This window comes from Homalodisca vitripennis, chromosome 5, assembly GCF_021130785.1.
Source record: "Homalodisca vitripennis isolate AUS2020 chromosome 5, UT_GWSS_2.1, whole genome shotgun sequence".
Classification (NCBI taxonomy): domain Eukaryota; kingdom Metazoa; phylum Arthropoda; class Insecta; order Hemiptera; family Cicadellidae; genus Homalodisca; species Homalodisca vitripennis.
This window is the reverse complement of record NC_060211.1, coordinates 131,428,739-131,440,717: the sequence shown is the minus strand read 5'-3', so window position 1 is coordinate 131,440,717 and position 11,979 is coordinate 131,428,739. Positions and strand designations below refer to the sequence as shown.

The window sequence follows — 11,979 nt, the reverse complement described above, 5'->3', positions numbered from 1 at the left end:
TCGCGGGGTTCTTCGTTTTTGTTGTTTTCTTCTTTCAGCTCTTGTTCTGATATGCCTTTCAGATTGTTAACTTTAGACTCTGAAACAATTTTATCGTGTCTTGAATTCGAATTCTGATTGTTTTTACCAACTGTGGACGATATCGTTTCATGAGTATTATTTGCTGAATGTAAAGCAAGCTTTACTGTATTATTCATTCTACTATTGTTTTGCATCTTCAGAGGTCTCTTTAAGTCAAGTTTTTCTGAAGAGTTATAGAAACGATCATTTCTTAGTAATGATATTGTATCAGTATTATTGTCAATATTATATTCCTTTTCCTCTAATATATTTCTTCCCGAATTGTCATTTGACTTAACTGTATCTTCCGCTCTATCATGAAGACTCGAGTAGTCATATTTGTCGATCCTTTGCAATAAATCTTTCTCTGGTCTGCTCGACGTCAAATTGTCATGTTCAATTTCTTTTTCTCTATAAAGATTTTCATAACCGATATCTGGAGATCGAGGCCCTTCATTTGAAGTTCTTTCCTCTAGTAAATTTACTCTGAAAGTTGGAAGTCGCCCAGTCACAGTATGTTTGAAGATCCTTACGATACTTCGTCCAGAGGGATGATAGGAAAGAGGAGTCCCACCTCTAATTGGCTTTCTAATTCTTGGGTATCTGTTAAATGAGACTGTGTTTTGAGTTTTAGGGCCAAGGCTATAGCTTGGTCTTCTTCCTCTACCTAGGTAGTAGTTCGTTTTAGTTCTTATACTCACTGGCCTTCTCGAAAATGTTCCTGGTCCATAAGAAGAAGGATAGCGAGGTTCTATCAGATACTGCCCTGGTAAAGGATTTGCAGGAGCTACTTGTCCTGACCCAGTCAATGTTCCATTAATACCAACGGATCCTGGGAGTATTCCAGTTTTTTTTAAATATTATGTATTTGATTTGTGTTGAAACTTGGAACAGTCGGATACCTCGTTGGCTGAACCACTACATTTCCAAGTACTGGAACACCTCTTATTGCTGTAAAATCGTGATTAAACCCTTTAGTCGCTCCAGGTCCTGCCAAAGGATCCTTAGATATGTATCTATCCTGGATGTCTTCAGGGTTAGCCAACAAATTGAAAACTTGGCTGAACGGACCCTTTATCTTCCTCATAACTAACAGCAGATGGAGATTCTCCGTTATTGTGGTCATCATCTTCGTCCTCCTCTTTTTCTTCTTCCTCTTCCTCTGTTTCTCCATGTCTTCTTCTTTTTCTTCTTCCTCGTTTTCTTCTTCTTCATTTTCTTCTATGCTTTCAGTATTTCCTTCTTCGTTTACATCATCTTGTTTTTCATCTTCTGAGCTATAATTTTGGGCTATTCTCTAAAGTTACATCACTTTGTTTTTCATCTGATTCTCCACTGATTTGTCCCTCTTGTTTTAAGTAATCATACTCATCACTATAATTGTGGTCAAAGTCTACTATTGGAAAAGCTGTTGTACCGTCATGATTCTCATTGGTTCCACCGAGCAATATTTCATCACTATAAGTGTTTCCGTCATCGTTCTCAGAATTTTCGAACCCAGGGTTGTGGAAAATGGAAAAATGATTACTTCCTTTTTTATATTCTTTGTTGGTCTTAACATAATCTACATTAAAGTCATCAAAGTATCCACGATCTGACCTTGAAATTTTTGGGGAAATTCTTTTGTTCTTCCAGATCGGAAGATGTTTTATTGTTTTTAGTACTGATTGCTCAAAAATTGTGTACCTTATCTGAATTTTCGTTCTAGAAATGGAGCAGATTGAGGGGTAAAAGTATAATTTAGTCGTCTTGTTTGTTGTTTCTGTTTAGGATAAAAAATAGGATATTCAACATTAAACCTCAATGTGTCAAACACACTTGTATTTTTAATATTGCTTAACGAGTTTATAGCTTCCCTCATATCTCCTGAATTTTCAACATTACTATTATTCACAGTTGTAATATCCTTATCCAGTCTGGAACTGTTGAACCGAGTATTCCCTCTGCTTCTTATTGGTGCGCTGCGTCCAGTTCGTTTCGTCCTGTTAGCGCTCTTCGTATGACCTTGAAACCACCTCTTCAGTCGTTGTATGTAGAGAACTGGAGAACTCGAGATTATACTAATCTCTTTACCATTATTATATTGTTGTCCTTCAATGTTTTCTGGAAAATCCGATGTTATATTGTTTTGTGGTTGAACATCGGTTCTGCAAGCTCCCGTACCATTGCAGATTACGACGATCTCTTGTGGAGCATATGACGGAAATGTAATTTTTGAAGAATTCTGAAACAAAATAAACACAATAATTTCATTACATTATTGAAATTAATGCCTTAAATGTGAACAAACTTAAGTAAAGGATTATTTTGGCATTTACTGTATAGTATTATTTTTACTGCCCGATTTAAAGACATTTACTTTTGTGGAATTTGATGATAGTTAGCATTATAGAACGTTAAATTGATTCAATAAATTTTTTTAGTTTGAAAACACAACTATCAGAATCTAAAAACCCCTTTTCAGCGTATTACAGATCTCGCAGCTTAAGCTTAATTATTTAGGGACAGGCACTGCCAAAACCAAAGTAGCCAAATCTATGATGTAAATAAAATAAACTTTCTGTAGACTCAAAAAAGATATTTATGTTGTCAATTTACTAATTTTAAAATTATTCGAAATGTAGTATACATTTGAAAATTTGTTATTTTTATGAATTCTTTTTTTATTAGCCTATCTAAAAACCTGAATTTCCACCACTTTGTAGAAACAATATATATTTTTATTTCCTGAGTTAGGCCTATTAATCGAGGGGCTATACATTTACTATTTATTGTTTACTAAATACGTATTTCTTGCTTGGTAGAATGTTTGTTGTAAAATTAAATTCCAGAAACTAATACTTCGCTGTTAATAGCCGTGTGGCACATAATTTTATTCAGAATTAAATTATTTCTGCAAGTTTCTTTGTAAAAATGTGGGTCTTCAATGCCTATTTAACAAAATAATTGTCCGTTAAACCTTAAAAAAGTGTTTTTTCCAAAAATTATTTTATTTCTGTTTTTTTGTAGTATAACAAAAAAACTAAATGAGATACAGCTATGAGATGAACTTTATTCAATTTCCTCATCTAAAACTCCGTTAGAAAAAGTTGCATTCGCCTATAAATATCACTTCATAAACACGCGGCAAATCATCATTTGACCTCCTGCACACAATTTTTTGTGAAATCTTCAATTGGCCATAACCCAGTAAGGAAGCATTTCCGGACCCATGTTTATATGAACTTTTTTTCTTTATTTTTTATAGTACAATCAGCTCAGAAAGTGCCGGTAACACTAACCGAATCACCCTGTACTATATATATATATATATATATATATATATATATATATATAATATATACATACACAATTTTTTACTATAATGTAAGACTGGCATTTAAATGTTTGTTAAATGTTAAATTAATGACGAACGATCTATCAATATTTGCTGCCGTGTATATGCAAAGTTACTTCAAAATGTGTGTGTGAATTTTGGGATTATGAGGTATGATAATGCTTGGCATGGGTGTTGAGGCATACAATATTATGCATAACAGCGATGACATTATTTTATGCTGGCTGAACAATAGCATAAGAGTTATATATAGATTAGTTTAGGATTGGACTAGGAAGCGTTTCTCTGCGTTTATTGCTTTTTGCGGAATTCGGATGGTGGGCAACCAGTGATAGTTGGGCCAACAAAGCAAATTAAGAAGTGAGACGCCTCACAAGGAAGTAACCGATTAACCTCGTTGTACTCTTTTTTTTGTTAATAAACTTCTCAACACTTTAAAGACTGCTTCTGGTACTTGGACTTGAATTTGACCATCTTTCAAAAAGGAGTCTATTTCTGTTTAATGCGTTTAAAAGTGACTCTATCGTTTTCCATCGCAATCGATGGAAGTGAAATTCTGTAGAAAATTTCTAATTAGTTTAGTTCTTATGTCTTGGTTATTTAGAGGAATCATCACGTACTAGCTACATTTTCTACATTTTTGTAGCAAGGATTGATTTTAAGTGATTACTGAGTTTAGCTCAAGTTCACCTTCCTCTCCAGTTTCCTACTTTTTGTTATCTCTTTAGACGATCATGACTCTAGATTCAAGAAGGCAAATTTGTGACGGTGTTAATATACGTTGCACTAAGAGCAAGGTGAACTTGAGATAAACTCATTATTCGTTTCCTAATAGGGTTCTCTCTAGGGGTGGCTTGTTTCATTATTGTAAGCTCTGCGAGTTCCGATAGTCATTCTATTAATAAGGCGTGTAGGAAGGGAGGGATAATGTTCTGGGTGCTAACTCCATTACTTTGTTCCATTCTTGATCATGATATCTTTACTCGTGTGCTCCCTTTTTGACGCTTGACATTGCATAGTAAATTATTCAATCAGAGAATTGGCGGCAAATTCCGACATAATAATACACAAAAGTAGTTTACAATATTGCCATCATACTCGGGGCTCCACCAATGAGCTTTTAGGATGTATGGAAAGAGCATGCATCTATGTTGCAGGAATTTAATTTTTTTATGTGTTCGTGTAGTTAGTGTACATGTGTTCTACGTCATATCATTGTACTCAGTTTCTTTGTACTCACTGGTGGTGCTGCACTTTCAATGTGTTACCCAAAAACTGGCAGCGCCTTAAACATTTGGTTCGAGAATAGCTGAATCTAGATTAGACCAATCAGCGATCAATCTAACAAATTTTTATAAAATGTGGTTTCTTGATATTATTATTTTTTCATATTATATATTATTTTTCCTTAATATCCTACTGTTTTTTTTTTTTTTTTTTTTTTTTTTTTTTTTTTTTTTTTTTTTTTTTTTTTTTTTGTATATAGATTTTGAAGGGAATGAGAATTTCACCTACAGTAAGGGTGATGTATCTAAACATTTTAGATTTGTTGTTCAATTTATGACGCTATGTATATTCGAAAAGTCAGATGACAACCTTACACTTTGCTTATAGGCCTATGCACTAATTTTAAGCCTATGAGTAGTTTTTATCAACTGAGCATCGTGATATGCCACGGCAATGGCTCCGACTGTTGTGAACGCTTCGGAAGTTTCGGCCGTAACGTTACATATAACGGTCCATCTGTATTACATACGTATGTACATATGTATTACTTATCCATCTGTTACTGTCGTACGTGAATTCGCCATGTCATCCTACATTGAAGTTAGGTATCAAATTTTGAATCTGTTATATTTAGCTGCAACTTTAATAGCGTCTTGAGTAATATTCAGATTAAAAAACAGCAATTTACAATCATAAGCATTTCCCTTAAAGTGAACCATATTTAACCTATTAGCAAGTTTGTTTTTTATATAACATATCGGCCGATATTTCTTTTTGAAGCCATTCCATGAACAGAAGACCGCCTCCTAGAGTGTATTAGTTTGTTGATTGCACATTTATAGTCCAGTAGTAGGTGTGGTTTATAATTTACCCAAGCGTAGTTTAGCAAAGTGGATACAAAATTTCCAATTCTATTTTAATAGTTAGCTGTATCTAGATTAGACCAATCAGCAATCAATCTAACAAATGTTTATCAATTCGGTTTTCTTTATCATACGCTACCAGTTTTTTTGATAATACTATCCTGTCCTCTTTGATGGAGTTATGTTCCTTCTTGATTATTTTCACAAAATATTTCCGAGATTCTGATTCAAAATGAAAATTATTGGAGAATATATACTTTATTGTAAATGAATGAACTAACCATCTGCACATTTCTTGTTTGGGTACTGTTCTTTGTTTTTATACATTTACTCAACAAAAATATTTAAAAATTGTTTAATAACACCAGTTGAAGTGTTCATAAGCGATAAAATTTTCAACTTTATTTTACTTTAATTAACTGATTACTTTTCAAATAAAAGAAACTTAATTGAAATACCAAATTCGTAAAGTAGGAAAAAAATAAGTTTAAATGTCTTTTTGCCTGTGCATAAAAATCTGATTGTTTGCTTTCTTTATTAGACTAATTAATATTGCTGAAAAATTGCCCATGTAATTGGAAAGTTTAACCTTTTTAGTCCAGAAACCGACAAGCAAATTAGCATTGTATAAGGACATAATTTTTGGTTTATTGAAATTACTAAAGGAATCGACGGTCAGTTTTAGCTAGTGTTTGGCTGACTTTTTATTCCTAGTAGGATATCCCTCAAAAATCCATAATAAAATAAGTTTATGGGGGGGGGGGTGGGGGGGGGGGGGGGTGGGGGGGGGGGGGGGTGGGGGGGGGGGGGGGTGGGGGGGGGGGGGGGTGGGGGGGGGGGGGGGTGGGGGGGAATGTCCTGTTCAGCATTAGCATTTCTGACCGACCAACATTCCTTTTCCAACCGCTCACAAGAGCACATCTTTTACATTCGCAGCATACTTTGCTTGGTGTATATCAGCGCATATATTTTCTTGTTCCAGGTTTGTGTGTGATGTATTTATTACTAAATGAAACATTCTTTAGTTTTAGATCAAATACTTAAATATTACTAATATTTGATGACTATATTTTCTATTTTGAGAAATCATAATTTAAAAGTAAACCGATTCAAACTCTAAGCACGTATAGTGCTAATGAAAAATATAAAAAAATATTGTAGGCTTTTAAACATTAAAGAATAAGTTTACCGATCTGCCTATATCAGAGGTAATTAAAATCTATACAGAAATAAAAATATATAGAAAAACCTTTTGCACACATCAAAGCGATCCTCATACGATATATCTATGGAGTAAAGCATCTTATCTAACACAGTTACATTGCAGTTTTGTTTATTGACCGTAGTATTTAGTTATTAGGAACTCTTCAACTATTACTTTTTATCTCAAAATATTTATGATCAATAACAATATTTTTATTTTACATTCATCACGTGACCACACCATAATGTTACAACTACTAGTTAGACATTTATTCACTTAAAATATACTTTATGCGTCTTATTATTGTATCAATTCAATGTAAAAACACATTTATTTGTAAAAATACCGAAATAAAAATCATCTAAAAAATTATTAAAGGAGAGACAATGGTAACTAAGATTGTTAGCAAATACCGTAAACGTTTTTGGAAACACACTCACTTATCTAATTTAGCATAGAACTTAGATCTGATTTGATACCTGGAAATGTGGCCAGAAACTGCATTATCGAGTGGAGTAGGCTCCCTGAAGCGATAACTCAGTTACTTAGATGTCCAGGAGTGCGGGCCTGTGGTATATAGCAGGGGACCTTGCTTGGGCCTGCCACTGTTCAGCGCCAACTCCACAGACCAACAGGTATTTTTCTCACTTTTATTTATATACTTACTTAATGTTTTACAATAAGTTCCAAGTTTATTTTAAATATTGTTGGAATATATATCACTAAGTTGCGTTCTTCATTTATCAGAGAAAAAAAGAGTTTTTTTTCAAAATAGAATGTATTATTAAATATAACTAAGACTTGCTCCATCTAAAACCTGACTATTTTTCTTACCTAGGGGTACCAAATTCTTTTATACTCGTAAATTAAATATTTTTTCAAGTTAAAAAATGTTATTATTGTAAAATATTTGTAAAACCTTCACTTTATTTTATGTTGTAAAACGGCTAACGCTCTGATCATTTGCGCATTTCGAGAGGGTATGCTTAAATAACAGATTAAAATGTAACTGTAACACCAATAATTAATTTTTGAATGGGAAATTTTCTGTTTAAAATGATTTCAATACATTGAAATTAATACAGGGTAACTAACGCAAAACTGGTAGTGTTCAAATTAGCTATATAAACCTAGTATATGAAATTATATTATTTCATAGTTACATAAATTCATTTCATAAGATACTATTTGTAAAAAGATGGCCACTTGCGTGTGTGTCCAGACGGCTCAGAAAATTATCCCCTCATAGGATGTAAAGGTTTGATTAAATTATCACCATTTCTGTATTTGCATCTTTCAAACATATTTAAGTAAAGGGTTTATGATTTCAACCACGCCATTCAAATAATCCAACTTTGATATACTTTAAATTATCAATTGCAGACTAGTTTTAAGAAATCGAAAATGAAATTTTACTCGAGTTGTATATGATTTTCTGAACAGATTGGAAGCTTGTATTAGAATAGATTAAATAGTACTATTTTTGTAATAAATATCTACTACTCATTTTAAAACATCCTTTTCCCCCAGTATCTTAGAGGACAGAATACATTTCACAGAAGACAACGGTGATGTTTTATACTTTGAACGGTATATGTGTTTCAAAATTGAGATTACAAACACGATTTTTTATAGGTTGTTTTATATGTTTAGAACATACCTTATCAAACCTTAAGTATTATGACAGTAAAAATGTCTGTCTACCCCTTCAGTTGCAGGCTCTAATTAGGTAACACGCCCAAGGGACGCTAGTAAGGTTTCCAGATGTTTTGCCGACTAAAACTTTACGATCTTTATTTTAAAACCTCAGTTGTTGTGAAAACTAAGCGGTAATACTTTTTTCGCGTTCTTAATGCATAATTTTGTTACATTGTCATATTTATTTCGATATATTTTATATATTTTATGTACTGTACAACGTGTGTACATATACACTAAAACACTATGTGGTTATGTTACACAAATTGTTTTTAATACATATTCCTAAAATCAGCACTATTTTAGTTCAAATTAAATTAATAATACCAAAGCCCAAATTGATTGAAATATATGTATATATTTATTTATTTATATGTGTATATATAAACTAAATCATACTTCAGAAAGGATTATACTGCCACATTAAATATACAATAATAAACCTTTTTAACACTTTTTGATCGATTTTACTTTGTACAATGTACATTTCGATTCCAACGAATTCATCATCAGGTACTTGTAGGTTCTGATGATGTACCTGCAAGTACCTATTGATGAATTCCTTGAATTCGAAATTTACATTGTACAAAATAAAATCTATAAAAACCCGTTAAAAGGTGTATTATTTATATTTATATAAAACCCGTTTCGAGGCTACATCTATAATAATGCCCTAACATAATAAATCATGTTATTCGGTTTAATGTTGATTTACGTTTTGCATCTTTATACCAACCAGTCCTGAGAGCAGTTCCTTTATCCTTCCTCATCCTTATTGCAAAAATATTCCGAGTTCCATCGCCATGCTATAAGAGTGGGTGACCTCCGCATCACGTGACCATAATCTGAAGGTAACAAATTTACCGTTACAGTATCATTCTGGTCTGGGTTTTACTTTTACTAACATTAGCTTATATTATATGTAAGATTTTAATTTTCACTGTAATTTTATTATAGATTTATCTTTGTAAGTTTTTAAGAAGATAGTTTTTTCTGGATAAGTTATTTGGTAACCTAAAATAAATATTTTATTCCTTTTTAATAAATACGCTAAGTCCGAAAAAGTCAATTATAATCTTGTTTTTTTTATCCTACAGCAAAAATATAATGTTAAGAATTCAGGTGCACTATTTCATTAATTCTGTACAGAAATAGTCTGATCAATCGTATTATAGTTATTATAGATCGAGAAACGAAACGAAAGTTCCTTTATTTGGCCAAAAGAAATAAATTATCAGAAAACCGTGAATCCCAGCAATTTAACCGTGGCGACGTGATAAGTTGTGAGGGAGGCCCCCGAAATGGTCTTAAAGTTTTTTGTGAAATAAAACAAATTTTTCAAAAAGACACCAAATAATTCCCTCGATGTCTCATGGTCTTAGAGTTGCGATTTTTGTTTCTGTAAGAACTGTGTAAGCTGTACTGGTACTATGTATGCAATAAAAAGGAAATGGACAACGTGTGTGTGATTATTTATCAAAGCAAAATCACGTATAAAACCAAAATATAACTGCTAGACTCCTGAATTTAGAAAAATAATATACAGCCACTATGTGAGGCTAGTTTTACTTTGCATACATGTACGCAATAAGTATGCTTGGAATAGTTTCTTCTATTCTAGTTTTTACCTCTGTCTGGCAATAAAATTCAGTGTTTGAAGCTTTTTGTATGTATTATTTTTTTTTAAATTCTTCAAAACAATTTAATCTGTTTAAAGACGTATTCATTGAAGTCGTGTTGAAAACTACAATACTTTAGTAATTTTTGACATACCTATTCATTTAAATAACCATTACTATTAAAGGTAGTTTTTGTATCTCGTATCACATTAAAGTTCTAATAGCATCTTGTTTGGCTATTCCATTACCAATAAAAACCGTAAACCTTTATTTTCATTATAATATTACAAAGCGGCATAACTGGTACAAAGCGGCGAAAGATCTTAAAAAGAGACATAATTATAAATTAACTAAATTCATACTTTTTTGTAAATACTATATAGATATAAAATCGTTGCGAAATATTTAGTTTTTACAATTACTAGTGTTGTATGAAACCACTTATGTATTAGTAACACATTGTTTTGCAGCACTATTTGACATGGCCTCCAAGACCGTACTGTGTGTTCTGCTGCTGACGGCTCTTGTGCTCACCGTCTGTGCTGACCCGGCCAATATCGGCACGTGCATCCGCAACTGTGCGCAGTGCAAGAAAATGTTCGGCTCTTACTTCGAGGGCCAGCTGTGCGCCGACTCCTGCCTCAAGTTCAAGGGCAAGCTGATACCGGACTGCGAGGACGTAGCGTCCATCGCTCCCTTCCTCAACAAGTTCGAGTAGAGCTGCTGGAGATCTGGAGCCTTGGAGTCTATGGAGCCAAGAAGACGTCTCTTACTGTGCTACCGCTTAGGTGCTAAAAGCAACCCATATAGCTAATGTAAGCGTGTGATGTATTACTGTCAAAGGTTGCTTTGTAAGTAAGCGGATACTATTGTCTGTCAGATGTAGTATTAAAAAATTGATAGAGTTTCTTGTAGGCGCTTTATCACTTCACCAAGTTGTTGCGTACATTGAAAAGCCACCCTATGACGTTAGTGCCATCTATATAACTATTTTTTTAGTTGTTTTCAACCAATTATTCTTATGATATATTTGTGAAAACAGGTAGAAGGCTACTTTATTATGCTAAACATTATACTTATTTGACAAACAGATACAATATGATTAGATATACCTTTTGTTATTAGCATGTCTAATAAGGTATTCAGTGAAAACCTGTACAGGTATTATGTATAATCCTAATCATGTGTTATGCTTTTTTATTTGCATTAGATTAGTCTTTAAAAATCCTCGCTTTTATTTACAAAAACTAAAAAATTATATAGGCTGACAAAGAGAATGCACGTGATTTTTATATCAGGTGCAAAATTCACTGTTTGGTATTGCTGTATGCCACTGCGTTTCTGGTCTATATATGTAATTTATTCTTAAGAGTGTGTACGTGCTTTAAACAAAAACGAGTGTGCAATAACTGAAGAAGTAAATATTATATTTCTTGTCTTTCACTTTAAATTACTTACTCCCATCGTATATGAAAAAACCTCAATTGTTTTAAAATATTTGCAATTTATTTAGTACAATAATAACGATAATCCCACATGCCTTACTTTATCGAGCGTAATATATATTCCCTAAAGAAACTTTAACAATTTTTTTTTAATAAACTTTAAAAGTCGTCCTTTTATTATCTACACAGAAACTAGATATCACCTATGGTAGTTAAAAAATTGTATTGACTTTTTTTAACTATAAATTGATTCTTAAATTTCATTCAAATATGAGAAAGGTATATCTATTCAACTTTTAAAGTAAAATTAATTATTTCACCATTAATGCACAGTATACATTTTGAAGTTAGATTAATAACGTAAGCCGTATGAAATAAAAATATAATAGAATACCTAATACTGTTTAAATTCCATGAATAATTTCCCTCCACTACTGCAGTAACATAACTTACTGTTAATAATAATAATAAATTAATTGCATTAGTCATAAGATATTTACAATGCATTTACGAATAAGAACTAGTC

The 11,979-nt window shown here is 32.4% G+C and overlaps 1 protein-coding gene across 1 annotated transcript; it reads left to right on the top strand.

Moving 5' to 3' along the window:
• The first annotated feature begins 7,310 nt into the window (after positions 1–7,310).
• Positions 7,311–10,867, top strand: LOC124363930 (eclosion hormone-like). The gene is made up of 2 exons (XM_046819202.1): positions 7,311–7,326; positions 10,479–10,867. The coding sequence occupies exon 2, from the start codon at positions 10,490–10,492 to the stop codon at positions 10,724–10,726; it is 237 nt and encodes a 78-aa protein (XP_046675158.1). The 5' UTR covers positions 7,311–7,326; positions 10,479–10,489; the 3' UTR covers positions 10,727–10,867.
• The last annotated feature ends 1,112 nt before the right edge of the window (positions 10,868–11,979 follow it).